At 38.3% G+C, this 19,968-nt stretch overlaps 1 protein-coding gene across 1 annotated transcript in view; it reads left to right on the forward strand.

Moving 5' to 3' along the window:
* AK9 (adenylate kinase 9) overlaps window positions 1-19,968 on the forward strand; it is a 60,848-nt gene that overhangs the window by 35,097 nt on the left and 5,783 nt on the right. The window contains exons 18-23 of the mRNA XM_086608121.1: window positions 9,026-9,232; window positions 10,195-10,316; window positions 11,311-11,523; window positions 12,114-12,380; window positions 17,279-17,397; window positions 19,073-19,292. Of these exons, the coding sequence (XP_086464247.1) occupies window positions 9,026-9,232; window positions 10,195-10,316; window positions 11,311-11,523; window positions 12,114-12,380; window positions 17,279-17,397; window positions 19,073-19,292 (1,148 nt within the window). The remainder of the gene's footprint in view (window positions 1-9,025; window positions 9,233-10,194; window positions 10,317-11,310; window positions 11,524-12,113; window positions 12,381-17,278; window positions 17,398-19,072; window positions 19,293-19,968) is intronic.

A 19,968-nucleotide genomic window follows, 5' to 3' on the forward strand; every position in this document is an offset into this window, starting at 1 on the left:
TCAAAATATGTCCTGTGTTTTCCTCAGTCATCCACTATCCTGCTAACAGCTTGACTTCACATGGAGTCATGTTTCCTTCTTTTCAGTATAAGGTGAAGTACTGCACAACGTGGAACTGCATAGAACCGTAAGCTAATGAAAAGATACATAAAATCCCATAGTAGCCTTCTCTCAAAAAACACTTGGAAGGCAACTCATCTTTAATGGAGACAGTCTGTCTGCTTTAGTTTTTGAAATACACGTTTTAGCTTTTATATACTGGAATTTGTAGAATATGTTAAAGTCCAAAAGAGAAATAAATCCAACATAATTTTATTTTAAATAGCAGGCTGTTAAATATCTTTGTGCATTAAAAAGAATCAACTTAGTTAACTGTAAACCAAACTGCTTTTTTTTCCAAATGCCATAAATCAGTACACACAATATCAGTCTGTCTACCAAGTACATTTCACTGTAATACGCTGAAAATTATTTGGCAGCATATATTTATAAGTAATGGAAAGTCTGTACAAACAAACTGCATGTTCTTTTTCAAAAAGACAAATGAAAATATATTCATAATGAAATAATAGCAGTTCCAAGGAATAGAAGTGTCACTGCTATCCTACGTTTTGCCTTTCTGTTTATTTTGATAGTTAAACCTTAACGAAGAAGACATGGTGGCTTTTGGTGTCTTTGTCTCAGCTTTGGCAGTGTTTGAGAGGGGAGGAAAGAAGGATTTTTTTCATCTTTTTTGTTGCTGAATATGGACTGAGAGCAGAACAAGTCGTATCTAATACTAGCAGAACTGGAGGGAAAAAAAAGATATTAAAGCCTTTCCTTCCCCAACAACTCACTTGGAGAATGTGGGGGCAGAAAGCCTTTGAGGATTGTTTGTCTCTATGGTAACTATGCTCAGCAAAAGCAAAGAAGACACAGAGCAAAAGAATATGAGAGATTGCCATATAGGCATTCCCTGTGAAAGCTTCAGATTTAGGACTGGGGAGGATTGTTTCCTATCACCTCTGTGATAAGAAAAGAAATTAAGAATAGCACTGTTAAGACAGACCGCCACCTCCTGTGAAAGAAACTTGTTTGCATTTTTAGATCCATTTATTTTTATACCATTACTGTCTTTTCAAGTATTTTTCCTGACTATGTTTCTTCTCACTGTAAATCGCCTCTGCAAGCAGAATTATTATAATTTATATCTAATAGCAAAGGTACAGCTGCCTTATTTAAAAATATCTCAGTATTTTTGGTCCCTCACACTCAGTTTGAAACAAACCAAACGCCAGGGAAGAAACATTTTTGTCATAATAAGGTTTAAATATTTGAACCAACACCAAATAATGTTGGGCTTGTCCAATTTTTGGGCCATACCTTTTCCCTAGGAATGTAATAATTTTTTCTTTTGTTACTTCTCCCCTCTTCTCAGGGGAAAGTTTCTCCAGTTCACTTAAGTCTGTGTAATCTTATTTAAAACTCTTAAGTATACAATAATTGCTGCTGGATAAGTTTCCTTAAGCAAGAAAACTCTCAGATAGAGGTAATCAGATGGAATTCTGTGCCTAGAGCAGAGAATCAAAGCTGGAACACATGCTGGTCCATCATTTGCTGAATACAGCCTATGAGGAGAGGTGTAACATGAAATGTGTTTCTGTGATTCAGGTTCATATGGGAAGCACTCTGTTGAGTGGATTTGTTACCATAGAATCGTAGAATGGTTTGGGTTGGAAGGGACCTCAAAGATCATCTAGTTCCAACCCCCTACCATAGGCAGGGACACCTTCCACTAGATCAGGTTGCTCAAAGCCTCATCCAACCTGGCCTTGAACACTTCCAGGGATGGGGCATCTACAACTCCTCTGGGCAACCTGTTCCAGTGCCTCACCACCCTCAGAGTAAAATATTCAATATTCCATCTCAGATTATGTCAAATATTCATTTAAATCCATTATTCTGCCTGTATATTTCCAAAATTTCATGACCTGCTCAGAACTGAGAGGTTTTCAAAGGGCAGGACTATGAAAGGCGATCTGTTGAAGGCTAGATCCAGACAGCACGCCTTATCGTCTTCCATACATTATTACTTTGAATAGGGCTGTGGATCACAAGGCAGCACATGTGATTTCTACACTGTGAACGTGCCAGGGATAATGTGTGCAAAAAGCAGTTAGTGTAACCTAGTTATTAATGTATCCTTTGCTTATTTTCTTAAAATCTGTATTCCTAATGGAATCATCATTATGTAGCGCATTAGTGCTGCCCAAATTTAGGCAGGCTTTACCTGGCTACGTTTCTGTTTCATTTGGAATGCATCACTGCAGAATGCAACATAATTATTTGTGACATTTGCACTACATCTTTTAACACACTGAAAAGGGAAGGTATTTTCATGTTCCTATTTAGAATTACGGCAAGAGACAGAGATGTCATTGCAGTAGATAACTAATGTAATGACATGTACAGAATGAATGTGTAGTTTAGTAAAACGCAAATATATATAAACATTTTCAAGCAAAAATTAATTTCTAATTCAAGATCAGACTGTTTGAAATCTGCAAGGAATTTCTGCTTAATGGTATGCCTTTTGGTTTGTGTTTGGACTAATAACCATTCAAATACAGAGAAGGTTAGCCACTGAGGTCTCAGTCTAATAACCGTGTTATTCAAAGCTGTATAAAAAAATCACAAAAATACTTGCCAAAATGCATATTTGTTAACCTATTATTTAAAAGTGGCTCAATTAAAATTAAGTTTTGCAGTTCATCTTCGGGGCAGCATGCCAGGACACTGTGAGGGCCAACTGCTCCCAAAGGAACAGGGAGCTGGCAGCAGAGTGTGGTAACAAGGCCATCAGGACAGGGCCTGGCAGCCAGAGCTGGTCCCACCACCCCAGCCAGGAGCAAGGCAGCTCCAGCCTTGGGCATTGGGCAGCTCCCTGGGAACAGGGACGAGCTGAGGCTGGGCTGAGATGTTGGCCCGTGGATGGGCCCAGCTTGGCAGAGCTCATGGCCAGGCCAGGGCTGTGGGGAGCTGGAGACCCATCCTGCTGCGGCACTGCTGGGGCAGGGGTTGGCATGGGGTCTTGTGACATGGGCAGGTGTGGGAAGTGCCAGGAGCCTCGGCAGCAACAACCCAGCCAGGGGTGCTCTCAGGCCTCTGAGCCAGCATATCAACTGCCATAGAGAGTCTGATGGAATGTATCTCGGTTTATCACATATATAGTAGAGGTAAATGGGGATATTGAGAAAACAAAAGTTTCAGCTTCATAAGTGGAAGAACACAATTTTTAAAAGCACCTAAGTATCTAGAAATTTACTGTATTTCTAGAGGGCTACACATTAAGATCCAGACCCATAAGATGTAGACATTGCAGTGCCCAAAACTGCCATACTAACTTTTAAGTGCCTGGCTTAATTATGGAATTAAGGATTGTAGAAATAGGCACAAGTAGCAAACTAGCAAGGGGCCAACCTTAGTGAGCCATGAAGGAATGTCAAAAGGAGGCAGCTATTTGAAACCCAGCATCTGTTTAAATTTGGCCAACGACAAGAGAACAGGAGTCCCTAACTCTAGCTCTTTGGCAGTTAAGACACTGGAGGTGGGGCGTTGCCTTGCTTTCTTCTAGAAGACTGTAGTGGCACTGACCTTTGATACAAGAGCTTCACAGGTCCGAAACATGTGTTAGATGTGTTCCTTGTCCTGCAGACACTCACATATCCTAGCTGCTATTGACACTTCCAGGCGATCCTTTAGTTTGTAGCATGTGAGACTAAAGTTAGGCAGGATCTCTACTCTGACCGTTGTGTTTAGTCCTGTTTCCTGCCAAGTCTGACTGGTACCTAATCACTGAAATCCACCTACATTGTACTTAGCATTTTTTGATGTAGCTCTATTTTTAAAAATTAAATGTGACATTTGTGGATTTCTTCAACAATTCACAAGAGAAGATTGAGAGACATTCGGTTCTGGGAGGAAATACTAGTTTTCTTAAAGAAGAAAATTGTAACAGGGCAGGTTAACTCTTCATGAACCAGGAAGATTTTGGGGTTTTTCAGGTTGGGGAAAACTCGAGATGAACGTTACGGTGCTGCAATTTATAGAATCATAGAATGGTTAGGGCTGGAAGGGACCTTCAAAGGTCATCTAGTCCAACCCCCCTGCAAGGAACAGGGATATCTCCAACTAGATCAGGTTGCTCAGGGCCTCATCCAACCTGGCCTTGAACGTCTCCAGGGATGGAGCATCCACCACCTCTCTGGGCAACCTGTTCCAGTGTTCTACAACTCTCATGGTAAAAAATTTTTTCCTAATATCCAATCTGAATCTACCTCCCTCTATTTTAAAGCCATTACCCCTTGTCCTATCACAACAGGCCCTCCTGAACAGCCTCTCCCCATCTTTCCTGTAGGCCCCCTTGAGGTACTGGAAGACCGCTATAAGGTCACCCCGGAGCCTCCTCTTCTCCAGGCTGAACAGCCTCAACTCTTTCAGCCTGTCCTCATAGGAAAGGTGCTCCAGCCCTCTTATCATCTTCGTGGCCCTCCTCTGGACCCTCTCCAACTGGTCCATGTCCTTCTTGTGTTGGGGGCTCCAGAACTGGACGCAGTACTCCAGATGAGGTCTCACGAGGGCAGAGTAGAGGGGGAGAATCACCTCCCTCGACCTGCTGGCCACGCTCCTCTTGATGCAGCCCAAGATGCGGTTGGCCTTCTGGGCCGCAAGAGCACATTGCCGGCTCATATTGAGCTTCTCGTCCACCAGTACTCCCAAGTCCTTCTCCTCAGGGCTGCTCTCGATCCATTCACCACCCAGTCTGTATTTGTGCCTGGGATTGCCATGACCCAGATGTAGGACCTTGCACTTGGCCTGGTTGAACTTCATGAGGTTGGCATGGGCCCACCTCTCCAGCCTGTCGAGGTCCCTCTGGATGGCATCCCTCCCTTCCAGCGTGTCGACGGCACCACACAGCTTGGTGTCATCAGCGAACTTGCTGAGGGTAAATTCACATAGTGAGTGCTGGCCTGCTTAATGTCAGGGAGTAACCATAAAACACTGGTTTTTTAATGTTTTTGGCTTTTGTATTTTTATGAAAATAGTCAAAGCTTTTAGCGTAGAAGGCTTTCATTTTTAGTAATACCTCTGCTTTTTATGTGTAAGAAGTTATATAAGGAAGAACAGTAGTAATGGTAGTATTTTTTTTTTAAAAATCAGTAGAAGTTCATTGGAACAGGCTGAACCTGTTGTTGCTTGTGTCAAAATCTGTGCGTGCTCTTTCGAACTCAAAATAAGACAGAAACAAAAAGAGGAGGGGAAAATTATAGCAAAGTAGAAAATCACCTCATCTGCTGTTCTAGTGCTTTCTTCAACTTCATTCTGGCAAGAGACAAGCCTTACACTGTAAGTCCCAGCAAACTTATAGTAAGTTTGAGAGCAATGACTTAATCATTTAAGTCATTGCTCTCAACTGCTTTTCTGTCTGTTAGTTGAAAGCACTGATATCAGACTTATGGCACAGAACACAAGAGAAAAATTATAAGAAAAAGAAGAAAATCAGGGCTGAAAATTTTGGAAGCACAGGGAATGGCAATAGCAGCAACGCCACCACATTGCTCCTGCTGGAGACTGTTCATGAGTTAGTAAGGACAAGGTGGTGATGGTGTTATCTAGGCACCTCTGTATCTTCTAGCTGAGATAGAACTTTGTGTCAGGACTTTCAGGGCCTAACAATGTCTAAATGGATACTAATTGCAGCCCTAGGAACCAATGAGTATCATTCTCCTTTTCTGTTTATGTGTCAATATCAAGTTTTTAATTAAATATCTGCTGTCAGTATCAAGTTTTTAATTTCCTCTGGCTTTTTCAGCAAAATGGATGGCAGTGGTAGCAGCTAACCCTTTGTTACTTTGCTCACCAAGTATGACAATGCATTTGGTGTTGTTTCGTCATGTTTATCATGAGCAGTACCTGTGAATTTCTTATTTATACTAATCATAGAATCATAGAATGGTTTGGGTTGGAAGGGACCTCAAAGATCATCTAGTTCCAACTCCCCTGCCACGGGCAGGGAAACCCTCCACTACACCAGGTTGCCCAAAGCCTTATCCAACCTGGCCTCATGCATTCCTTCAATCTCTAACTTTTGTTTACTTTTCATGAGACAGTGTTAGGAGACAGGCTTGGAATTCTCTGATCTTAAACAACCGACACTACGAATTTCTGCACAATGTATCTTAAGAGATTAGTCTTTTCTCTCCCTCACTCATTAAACAAGTTATTGTATGCAGACATGGCTTCATTAAAGCCAAAATTTTTGTGAGAGTTTCTCAGTCCAAGTGTCCACAGAGGGAAGACATAAGATAATTTTTTTCCCATTTTCCTTTATTCATTCATTCATATTTGTGTTACTATTATTATCACCATTTATAGACTTCTTGTTCTGGAGTGTATTGACTAGCAGATGGAATTTACATCCACAGTCTTTTTCCTTGTGTAACTATGGATGAGGAGTTGGTCCAGACGAGGGCCACGAAGATGATCCGAGGGCTGGAGCACCTCTGCCATGAAGACAGGCTGAGAGAGTTGGGGCTGTTCAGCCTGGAGAAGAGAAGGCTCCAGGGTGATCTTCTAGCAGCCTTCCAGTACTTAAAGGGGGCCTACAGGAAAGCTGGAGAGGGACTTTTTACAAGGGCGTGTAGTGATAGGACAAAGGGCAATGGCTTTAAATTGAAAGAGGGCAGGTTTCGATTAGATATAAGGAAGGAATTTTTCACTCAGAGGGTGGTGAGGTACTGGAACAGGTTGCCCAGAGAAGTTGTAGATGCCCCATCCCTGGAAGTGTTGAATGCCAGGTTGGATGAGGCTTTGGGCAACCTGGTGTAGTGGAGGGCTTCCCTGCCCATGGCAGAGAGTTGGAACTAGATGATCTTTGAGGTCCCTTCCAACTCTAACCATTCTATGATTCTATGATTCTATGACTTCTAGCCTTCAGAGAAATGGGTTACGCTTTTGCATCTCATTGTTGGTACTTCTTAGAATTACATAGCACACACACATCTGTATAGCTTCATAGCACCAGTCTTTGGGTTCTGTAGGTCATAGGTATGACATGCCCTTGTCTGCAGTAGTGAGCATATTCTTCAGATCCCTATAAGTGTATTCCTGAGAGTGCAGAGGGAACAGCACACAAAGTCATGTTCCAAGAACATGGTAAACCCAGGCTGTTGCTGCTTTGCAGTGGTTTTGCTGTTAGTGTAAGAGAAGCTGTTCCAGAGAATCCTGTGAATAACACAGTGGCTTTTTTGGGGGGGGTGGAACTTCAGCCTTCAACCCCTGTATATTCTCCCTATGCTTAGTAGGATAAATAGAGGCGATATCTGTTTCTTCCAGGACAATGCATTGTCACAGTAATTTTAGCATGGTGATCCACTTCGCTGGGAAGAGCCAAAATATATCAATAGATCACTTATTGTAAATGGGAATTATTAGTATTTGAAAACAACTTTTAAGATTGAAAAAATTACAAATAGATGTTTCAAGGATTATTTTGCTTGGAGTTTTTAAAGTTATTGTCAATCATATAATGAGGATAAAACTTACTTTTCTTTGAAATTGGCACCAGTTCTTTTATGATACTCACTGTATTTTAAATGCAGATATAGTGCATAATTTATGCCATTATCTGTTGTAAACTTTATTTTTACATTACACGTATATGACCAAATTTTCTCTGAATATGTAACAGATAATCTGTTCATTAATTTCTGTACATTTGTAACAATTGACAATTGGAAAGATGCATTCATAACTTTTAAGAGGCCTAGCTTAGTGGTTAAATCACATGAATGAGGCTTGCAAGTCAGAAGAAATTAATTCCCTCTTTCTATGATGTCGCAGACTTTGTTGTGAAATGGAAGTATTCCAGTTCTCTGAACAAATAGATCTAAATTTCAAGCTGTTTAACACCCACAATTTCTGTTTCATTTGACAGGCAAAAGTATGTTCAGCATCTCTGCAAAGATTAAACATTAGGTATCCAGGAACCAAAATGTTCCCATTACAGATCACTTTTAAAAGGTGGATCACAATCTCTGCGTACCTGTCTTGCCTCATGTGTTAGTTATGGTTAGAGGCATCCGCAATAATTTGTTTAAGAACACTTACATTGCATAGTTTAGTCTTTTAGCTCACAGCTCTGCCTTTATCAATTTAGGATTTCAGTCTTTGGCACCACCTCATATCCATGATATATACACTGAAGTGGGCTTCTCTATTTAGTCCCTTCTTTTTCCTTTCTCCTCTAAATCTTCTATTTTCTCTGCAGTTTTGCATTGTTGTTTTTTATATATGTGTGCCTTTGAGTAAATGATGGTTGAATTCATTAACATGTATATATTGAGATCTCGTGCTGGAGAGGAAGAACACCTAGTAGTATGCATTATATCTCTATTCGCAGAAGGAGAATATGTTCCTCTTGAAAAAGAACAGCAACCTAACATGCCACCTGAACGCTCCAGAACAGCTTCAGTAACTGAACCTGAACCAGGTCAGAACATGAAGTTGCTTCTTTGCAGTGTATGCGAGTTTTCCTACTCTTTTTATTTCTTCCTATACTGGCAGGTTCCATGTGAGGCTATGGATAGCCTGTCAAAAAACATTCATCATCAAATAACAATTTTTAAATTAATGTATATTCATAATATTTCTTTGCAGAAAGAGCCATTATTTTTATTTGTGTGCTGATTTAAATAACAATGTACAAATTTAGTTAAGTAATTGGACCTTGTTTATTTTCCTGGAGAAGCATCAGTATGTACTGTATCAACATAATGAATTTGGCATTTTCAAAGTGTCTTTGTAAACTAATAATATATATTATATTGTAATATAATAGTTCATAATTGGGGGGGAGAAAGTAGCATTAAAAAACCAATACACTATATCTGAGGAAAATAAAAATAATCCTAAAGCATAATGATATTTTTTAAATGCAAAATTATTTTAGAGGAGCATTGCCTTCTATGTACTATTTGATTTTCAGAAATCGTACTACCTGAGTTTGCAGATGATGATTTTCCAGACATACCAGAAATGAAAATAATTAAAAGGAAGATTGACCTTTTCATGCATGACTGGCAAACAGTGGAGTCAGAAATCAAGCAGTCATCTCTAGTTCAGGTTGTTGTTTTAGAGGTTGCTGAGCAAACTCCAGAAAGTCTGCTTAATCAAATTGTGCAGGTTATGGAAAGTAAGTAATACAATTTATGTGATTTACACTTAACCTACCAAGAGGGATTTTGGAGAGCTTGTATGATGAATGTATTGGGAGGGAGCTTATATAGAGTTCTGTATTACTCACATGAAGTGGGAACAGGACATGCTGTGTTTTGTGGGTAAGCTGAAAAGCACACTAGCAGCCTTTGAGACAAAGGAAGAGGGGGGAATATAGATATTTGAAAAAAAAAATATATGGCTATACAAATATTTACATAATAGCTCTCTAAACATTTTGACAGCACGTTTCCCCAGTAACTTGCTCTATCTGTTCATGTCAGGATACTTGTTTGAGAAATAGACGGATAACAAAGGTTCACTAATGTACAATATTCATTAAGTCAATGAGACTTTCAGAGTGTGTAATAATCTAATCTACTCACCTGCATAGGTGGTGTTTCAAGACTGGATTGTTGCCGTACTGATATTATTTTGTCACATTACTGGTTTTGATTTGTGTGCTCAAATCTCTGACAATTTTGAGTACTGGATAAATAATATTAATCCTACATTTTTTTCTATCGTTACTACAATGCAAGTGTTTAATAACCAAATCATCTAATGTCCTAGCTTTATAATCAAATAAAATTTGACTGATGATTTTCCCCTGTGAACAATAGGAAAAAAATGTTGCAAACAGTAAAGGCACTATCTGCATGTGTTTGTATAATGCTTTTGTACTACAAGTTCCCATTGAAAATACCAATTTTCTTCAACTAAAAAACAACCAGTAAAACTTGCATTTTTGGGGGAAGCAATATATTAATTCCTATATCCAGTGAGAACTTTTGTTCTATGAGTAGGAGAAATGCAATATGCAGTTGGCATGACTTGCTTTCACATATGTGCTTATTTTTATGGACAAAGAGAATATATTCTGGCATAGTCAAATGAAAAATATTGAAACAGAAAAAATAAATAAATTAACCTTTTCAGAACCTTTTAAATATCACGGTTGGGAATTATCTGCTGAAGACTTAGATGAGGAAGCAGAAGATCTGGCTGCTGAAGAGGAAGATGAAGAAGAAGTTGAAGAAGAGGAAAATGAAGATGAACAAGTAAGAATACTAGCTTTGTCCATTTATGCTTTTATTTTAACTCATTTACTTTCAGTTTGAACATAACCTCAGAGAAGTCCAATTTTGCACCTGATTTTGTATGATCCAATTTCAGCCTTCTTACAGAATAACTATCAGCATATGCTTCAAGAACACTTTCACTGTATTCCTATGTTCTGGCTGATGGTAGTGCAACTCCAGTGAGAAGCATAAATACCCCATGCTAATAGAGAGCATGAATGTACCTAGTTTTGCCAGATGGCAAAGAGGGGTTTAATTAAAGAAACAAATGTGAACTTTGATTTCTGTCAACCAACAATGACTCTGTGAGCCATCACGTAAACATCAGAAGATGTAGAGTCCTAATGTGCAATCCTCTGTTTGATCTCAGCTATTGATAATTTTCAAACACCCACTTTAATGAAATTAAAGGTCTAGCTTCACCTTTCTTTTATTTCCATCCTATATTGGAAGTGCCCATGCCCAAATTTAACAGTGCAAGATATCCATATACTGTACTGGAGCAGTATTAACTAGATTTTTTTAGAAATTTTATAAAAATGTTATTGGTTAACTAATCTGACTTCATAATACCAATTCTCATTGCCTTTTCTGAAAAGGTCTACTTCTGCACATTTAGAAGCAACAGAAAGTGAGTTTCAAGAACACAGCAGGAAAAGATTTTATCACAGATACTTCTAGCTTAATTTTGGTCTTCAACAGCTGACTGATATTATAATTTCAAATTTAAAATGGTCATTCTTTTCTCAATAATTGTCTCACTAGACTTGACAGTTTGTTTTCCTACTCTGAATCTAAAAATTGTGCATTTTCATAGACTTATATTCAGCTTACAAACTATCTTGAGAATAGAATTCTCATTCAATGCTCAGTTGATGTATTTGACATTATTGAATTTGATCTACTTGATCTACTTAATCTAAGTAAACTACTGAATTCAAATAGTTTTTGAAAATTTTTGTAATTTTTTCAGGATGAAGAAAAAACTAGGGAAAAGAAAAGGCACATGGGAGACACTAAACACTTTTGTCCAGTCAGTCTGAAAGAGAACTTTGTCCTTTACCCAGGACTCTATGAACATGCAGCTAAATATCGAGAAAAGCTTTATTACTTTTCAACTTCTGAGTACAGAGATAAATTTTTGAAGAACCCTGAGGAGTATGTGGCTCACAATGAACCAATACAAGTAAGAATTTTCAAAATTGCTTAAAGCAGATCGTAACAGATTAAAATCACTATTTTCCATTCCCATTTGTAATTTTTTATTGTTGCTGATTTTTTCTAGGTAGCAATAAATATATCAGGCAAGTCCTTGAAACAAATAAAACACACTGCTTCTTCAGTGTCTTCTTAGTGTACATTTAAATTAACACATTGAATTAATAATGCAAATAAAGCAGAAAAGAGAGGAAGATTATAGGGGCTTACAATAATCATAAGATGTGATTTACAAATCACAAATATTGGGGGTTTTATCACTATCTTTAAGTTTTTTTTTTGCAAGCAGAAAAAGGTCAAAAGAAGGGAAGATTTACCAGAATTGTCTAATAAGGTTTCATTTTTAACTACTGGCATCAACAGCCATAGTGTGTTTGTTCAGTATCCAGAGAGTAGGTATTCTGTTTGGAACAGCAGTAGAAGGCCTGGAAAAGTTAAAATGCAAAATGATGTGACTGGTTTTGATACAATTTTTATAACGATATTTTAGAAGTGCAAAACAGTAGGAGGTGCACTGTAGACTCTAAACTTGTAAAATATTCCAATTCTTTCCTATAGGCTCCTCCCTTACGAGTGTTCTTACTTGGGACTCATGGAGCAGGTAAAACTACTTGTGCACGACAGATAGCAGACAAATTAGGCATTTTCCATATTCAGTTTGAAGAATATCTACAGGAATTGATCTTACCCAAAACTAAAGAGAAAGTTGGGCCTGATTTTCATGAAGAACCTGAAGAAGATGACAATAAAATGCCAATTCTATCACAGGAACTGGACGACTTCTCTCAGACCGTGTCTAAAATTGAGGCTGAAAAAAGCAAACAGGTAATAATCTGATCTTTTTAATGTCCATACACAAAATAACCATTTTCAGACCAGAACAGCAATTTGTTATAAAATTTTAGCTTGATAAAAATCACTTAGGTTAAATTATTTACTTGATGAAATGTAGAAACAATAGCTCTTGACAGTGTTTTCTTATGAATGCCACAAACATTCTTCAAAACATTTCCAAGGATTATGTATGCATTTTTTCTAAACAGTAGCGGTAGATGCTAAATGAGGCAAAGGAAGATAGACTGAGGAAAAAAAATCAAGGTCAGAATAACGACGGGAAGGTATGGTTTCCTTCAAGTGTTTATAATACGCAGGTTCAGTCTGGTGCTTGTGCTCCAGTTGCACGGGAGTTTAGAAACGTTCACCAGCAGTGCTTTCTGCTCTCTCTTGGGGCAAAAGAATAGAACGCCTCTACCAGCCCTTCAGTGTAATCACACCTTGTCAAAAAAGTCAGAAATAGTTCAGTGTTCATAACAGGGTAAACTAGTATTTTTTTAATACACTAGGTTTTGTAATCTGGATTGTAGTGTTGTCTTTGCCTATTGGCAGCAGAGTTTCAACCCAGAAAAAAAACTCTTAGGTAGCATAAAATATGCCTTGTAATTGAAAAACTTTAAAATAGGTGGATATTCATGATATTGGTAAAATAATTCACGAATGATAGTTTTCAGAAAATCAGTTCTTTTTCTTAATCAGATTGAATACTGGTTGAAAATTGTGAAATATACATTCTAAAACTCATCTCTTACAGGGTGTAATTTCCTTGAACAATTTACATAATTTACATTTACATGAATGTTTATCAGGAGAGAGTGATTTCTTTTATTAGACAGTGATGTGTTGGGAAAAACAGATAAGGTTTCAATGCAAATGAATTCTTTAGAGAGCAATGGATATGATAAAAGCCTTTATTGTGTTGAGAAGTCTCAATGCACAGGTGCACAGCATATAAATCTTTCAAAAAATGCCTAGTACAAAGACATTGAAAATCTACCTCCTATACAATAGAAATAAGGATTTATCCAACTCTCAAAGCTTCGGGAAGAAATAAGTTTCTGCATCACATTCTAAGAGCCTTTTTTTTTTTTTTTTTTGTGCTCCTGATACTTGCTATGTTCCTTCAAGTTACTAGTCATCAAATACCTTCAAAGACTTCCTACCACAGGATCTAAGGAAGCATGCAGGAGGGGAAGCAGGCTACAGAGGAGGCATACAGAAACAACATCCAGGCACAGTATTAGGATGATGAGCCCTCAATGGAAGTGGAAACTAGTGAGGGATCTGAAAGGTGGCAAGGAGAATTGCTACAGGAACAACTGTAGCAAAAGAAAGACCTGGAAAATATGAGTCCACCACTGAGTGGGGCAGGTGGCCTTTTGATGAAAGACACTGAAAAGACTGAGATGCTCAATGCCTTCTTTACCTTGGCCTTTACAAGTACAGTCTAGCCTGTGGCCTTCTAGGTCTCTGTGCCTAATAAGAAAGCATGGGTAAAGAGTGGTACCACTTACAGCAGAATAGGATCAAATTTGGGATCATTTATGTAATCTGGGTGTATACAAGTCAATGGGCTACATTCACAGGTGCTAAGGAAACTGCTAAAGGTGCATTCAAGGCTGCAATCTATTGTCTTGAAAAGCAGGGAAGATCCCTAATAACTGGAAGGTAGTGTTCCTGCTGAAATAATACAAGAGCAAGTAATATTGGAAGCAAATGCTTCAACACAGATGGAGTACGGATCAAAATCATGGATGTCAGAACAAAAATTCATGTTTTCATCAATTAAATCTAAGAAGAAGTTCTTTTGGCAAGTCAGTTTGCAACTTGTTCATCACAGCCAAAAAGATGGCAAGTGTTCCTGGCACTGATGGTTGTGGCTGTCTCTCAGCTTTCTTTTTTTGACATCAATACATATCTTACACTAAGGCACTTCTGTTATTATCTTTTCCTCATCATTTTTTCATCTGCTGGTAAACAATCTTCTTCTACATTAGTATTCTTTTCTCTCACTTCTTGTGAAGTGCTTTATCTGATGGCATGACCAAAGCACAGCTGATGCAATTTAAGTTCAGCTTAGAAACCCATTCATTGGTCCATGCACAAAACTCTAGAGGATAATTTCCAAGGTTGTGGACTCCATCAGCATTTCTCTGAGTATGACTACCACCAGCCTGTCTGACTATTCTGTTTTTCACTGACCTACTACCTCTCCGAAATAACTTCTTTGTATCATTCTGTCTCCCTGTTGCGCAAGTCACAAGAAGCCTGTCTATCAAAGCTTAAGGTAGATGTCAGCTATAATATTCAAAGCAGAAATGCTATAGGCAAACAAAACATACCATGTAGTCTGGGAAGTTTCATAGATTTCATAGATTTCATAGATTTCTAGGTTGGAAAAGACCTTAGAGATCATCGAGTCCAACCGTCCCTAATCCCCATTAAACCATATCGCTAAGTAGATCATCCACCCTTTTCTTAAACACATCCAGGGATGGGGACTCAACCACCTCCCTGGGCAGCCTATTCCAGTGGCTGACAACCCTTTCAGAGAAGAAAGACTTCCTAACATCCAACCTGAATCTGCCCTGACTAAGTTTATACCCATTTCCTCTTGTTCTATCACCCATCACTAATGTAAAGAGCCCTTCCCCCACCTCCCCACCATCCCTTCTCAAGTATTTGTAGGCTGTAATCAGGTCTCCCCTCAGCCTCCTCTTCTCCAGGCTAAACAGCCCCAACTCCCTCAGCCGCTCCTCATAAGTTTTATTTTCCAGCCCCTTGACCAGTTTAGTCGCCCTTCTTTGGACTCGCTCCAGGAGCTCAATATCTCTCTTAAAGCGAGGGGCCCAAAACTGGACACAATATTCCAGGTGCGGCCTCACCAGTGCCGAGTACAGGGGCAGGATCACTTCCCTATTCCTGCTGGTTACACTATTCTTGATACACACCAATATCCTATTGGCCTTTTTGGCCACCTGGGCACACTGCTGGCTCATATCAAGCCGGTAGTCAACCAACACCCCCAGGTCCTTCTCCGCCAGGCAGCTCTCCAGCAAAAAGTTTAGCAAAAAGATATCATCTTGGTGGTTTTAGTGTGTGTCAACTAAAGCCCTCATAGCATTGACAGGTCTGGGGTCCGACCTTGTCCTTTGAGTCACTGCTGTGCAGGGTGTTCTCTTTTCTGCACCTGGAACACACATCTTGCGTTTCTTCTCTTTTAGCAAATACAAATGTCGTTTCAACAGTCCATCTGCAGTGGTGATGTCAGTGATACACTTTGTGTATCAAGATGCCTTTGTGTTACTGATCTGGCTACCACTTTGCCTTCTTAGCTATCCATTACGCCATACTAACATCTTTTAACATATACGCTGTGTCAGACACTAGAGAAAATGTTACTCTCACACACACACTACATCAGACCTACGACTTCCAGCATATTCTCAAGTTCTTTTGGCTGCATTATCAGAATAGATGTCAGGCATAGGAATTCTTATTCACACATGGCCTTGCAGCAAGCAGCTCCCTACGATAATTTTGAGAGTTCCTGCATCACTTTGGATCCTTTTGTTAAAACGGGTTATTCCTCTATTTTCTGACAGATTATGCTAACAAATTATTGAGCAATTTGGGTTAATATGACTACTACATGAGGAAAGGACAGCAGAACTGTGTAATGAATTCACAAAAGAATCTCAGGGGACAACTTGAATCGATTTGCTGAGAGAGACAGGAGAATACCTAGCTGCATAGAAAGTTTTCTTTGCAAGTGACTTTGAATGCAACTTAGGTATATGTTTGGATGGCCACTGACATTTAAAAAGCACGCTCTTTTGGTAGTGTATATGTAGTCTTCTTAAACAAATATGGATGACTTTTTACAAATGAGACCTTTATAAGGTATGCCCGAAAAAGTATTCAACTCTTTATAGAATACCAGATACATTTCTCTTAAGAACTTTGCCATTCTGTTTTCAGGACAAAAACATCAACTAACTAGAGAATAGTATTTTCTTCTGTGAATATTGCCATGAAATATTAATACAGCAGGTCAGGAACAGTGATATTTTCTGACTTCTAATGTTGTCATTTATCCAGTATACTTATAAAAATATGTATTTTGATATTGTGGCTGATGTAAACTAATCCAGAATCACCAATCTATACCCTCTTTTCATCCTTTTTTAGTGCGGTTTGTATCAGGAAGCCGTTCTATGAGAATTGCATTCTCACCCATATCAATCTGCCAGTGTTACATATTCTGAAAAAAAACCCCAGTTTTTCACAAGAACTGCACAGCTTTGGTTCAGTTTTGGTAGATTTGGTATTTGAATGCTCTGCATTTGACTAGTCATTACTACTACTACTGCTCTGTAGAATGATGCTATCTTTCTGATTTCTGGTCATGTGTCTATACCCGGTAACCTCACATATCTTTCTTTGACATCTTTTTTTGGATTGCATCAAAAGTTGCTTCTAAAAAGTAAAAAAAAAATTCTAATGTAGAGGAGATAAGTCTTCCAGCATAAGAACATGTATGAGTGGAAAACTTCTTGTAGGCAGTTAGGAGAAACTGTGATCGTTTCAGTTTCTATTCCTCTGAATTGAGCATATGTGTAATTGAATACTTAACAGTTGTGCTTGGTTTTAGGTTTCATTAAAACTGATACAGCAGCAATTGTCCCAACTCTAGGGAATTACCCAACCCCAAGCACGTGGAAAATATGCCAAAATGTATAATATAGTACAGTGAAATGTGGCAAATGAGTTTACTTGGTTTCTGCTGGTTTAAATCAAATGAAGACAGTCAAAAAACAATTAATATGTCAGGTAGATCTTTCTCATTTTTTTTCTTTTTTTTTTGTGTGAATTTTCTTTGTATAAAGGAAGTGGAATTAACTGATGAGGAAGAAGCAATCAAAGCAAATCTAATGGTTAATGAGGAACTGCCTCCAGAAGTCCTTGATAACATTGTTCTTGACTGGTGGAGGAAAGAGCCATTCCGGTAATTGTAATTAGATTCTCTGTCTCTTTAATTAATCTTGGGAAGCATATCATCCCTTGTGTCCACAATTACAAATAACTATTGCAGAGATTGTTTCAATCCTCTTGTACTTATGAATCATGACTTACTTCTCAGTCTTGGTTTCGTTGCTCTATTTTGATTGATATTTTGACAGTAGTATAATGTTTCATGCACTCAACACAGGACTGGACAGAAGTACTTGTTGTACTTGAATTGAATTAAATCTCCTGAATAGCCAGGTAGTTTTTGTGGGCTTACAGGATAGATATGTAAATAAATCTTTTATGATTTCATGTAATTAATAAACATGGAAAACTGGAATCCAACTGTAACTGTTGGTTTCCATATATTGTAAATATTGTGTGGAAAGCAAAGACAAAGTACCAATGGTCTCCAAAACAAAACAGAATCAGGTTATCTTGCGCATTCATCACAATCTGTACTCCAGTGATATATCCACAACAGACTTCCTTTCATGAAAGTGCATCCATAACGCTGTGATAACTGTTGGATAAAGAAATAAGATTATCGACTCCTAGAAAGCAGACTGGCTTTTTAGGATGTAATTTCAGCAGGGAAATTCCCTTTTTCCATGTCCTATCTATTCCATACATTTTCGTCCAGATCATATATGACAGCAGCTTGACCATTGAGTTTCAATTCCTAACCGTATGAAAAATGCCTTAAAAAGAATAAACAAGATCCTCAAATGAACTTTTGTTCTGTCAGCTCACAGAGGGGATGGTTTTTAATGGTGTAAAAATAGGGAGATCAGTTTTAGAAAAAAAAAGAAGAATGCACCAAAACAAAAAATTACCCAACATCACAGATAATGTTGTGATATTATATAAATTCAGTTTTGTCAGGGACTGTATAGCAGAGGAGAACGTTCATCATGATATATATCATGATCAATATCCTTCCCCCAACTTTTTCCCACAGCATCCAGGACCACCTATTCTTCCATCCACCCCCACTCCTTGCACCTTCTTTGGTTCTCTGCTGGTTTACAATGTATCCTATTAAGGTCTAAATTAATAAAGAGAAATATTAACTTATTAACACAACATTCAGCTTTACAGAACTACTCATCTAATTTGAGATTGTAAGAGTTCCAACAAGCCATAGAGTTTTCCAGACATATCAGACCTGTTTTTAATATCTGCAGGAAGGGAGATGTAGGTCATGCTGAGTGGTAAAATTCTCATCCTACACTAGAGAAGAAATTGTCAGGCATTTCTGAAAAACAAATTTTCAGACAACAAGCGTTCTGCAGCAGCTGTTCCAAAAATAATGTTTAGGGCACCTTCTATTTTTTTTGAGAGCAGTGGCTAAGAAGTAACTGATTTTAGAGTCACACAAGCGATACTGAGGACACAATTTATTTCGTTTTTTTAAAGTTATTTTTAAATAAGTAATCTCTGCACATTAAAGCCTCAGGAAATACATTTGTTAGTACCCCAATTAAAATACATAGTGAAGTATCAGTTTTACATGGTCAAAAGATAATACCTGAAAGTATTTTTAAAGTTTACTCTTAACATAGATGTTTAATAAGGGAGTTTAAAATTACTTTTTTCAAATTAATTGCATTTTCACTGTGTTGCACTTTAAACTACATTGTGTAATGATACATATCTTATTTTCTAATTAGATCCACAGGATTTATACTGGATGGTTTCCCTCGTACTTTAAGTGAAGCCCAGTATTTGTCAGAACGAGGACTCTGTCCTGATGTTGCAGTTCATATTCAAGTAAAAGAAAGTGATGTTCTTGACCGTCTTTTTCCTCCACGTCTGAAAAAATGGAAAGAAAGACAGTATAAAAAAATGGAAAATAAAAAGAAACTGAAAGACCTGAAAGCAAAAATAAGGGTAAGTTTTCAGTCCTGTCTACTTTTTTGTAATTTCAGCAGCACAGGTCTGAACACAGATTCTAAAACTCCCAAAGCAGTGAAGAGCAGACAAAGAAACAGGTATGCGAGCCAGGAGACACAGCCCCACACATTCACAACATCCCTGGATTGACCATAGGAACCAAAAAGAATTTAGGGCTTCTCTCCCTCTCTGTGCAATTAATTCATGCAGGAGTTTAAATATCTCTCAGCCCAAGAAAAGTGTCTGACAGAATGTCAGACATCTGGAAAGTCCTGGACAAAAGGCAACCAGATGGAGAGAGTGAATGTGGCCATAAAAAAATCAAATACACAGCTCACACACCGTACTATTGTTGCATCCTGGATTCCTAGAGCATGGGCTGTTGAGTTGATGTGCATGTCCCATAGGCTGACTTCATAGGTATTCTATGGTGTCTGTGTCTGTGTTTCCAACTATGATACTTTGCACAGAAATGTAATAGCACTAAGCCACGTTCTCAGCGCTGTTACAGCTGCACAGCCTCCCATTTGAACAAAGCTGTGCCTAATACTGAACAGGTTACAAGTTACTTGAAGTAACCTGAAACCTCTATGCAGACATTTACAATTAGCACATGCAATATATTCAAGGTACCTAACTTTCTGTAAAAGTGAGATAAAGTACTTCACGGATA

Source organism: Tauraco erythrolophus, chromosome 2 (genome assembly GCF_009769465.1).
Source record: "Tauraco erythrolophus isolate bTauEry1 chromosome 2, bTauEry1.pri, whole genome shotgun sequence".
Classification (NCBI taxonomy): domain Eukaryota; kingdom Metazoa; phylum Chordata; class Aves; order Musophagiformes; family Musophagidae; genus Tauraco; species Tauraco erythrolophus.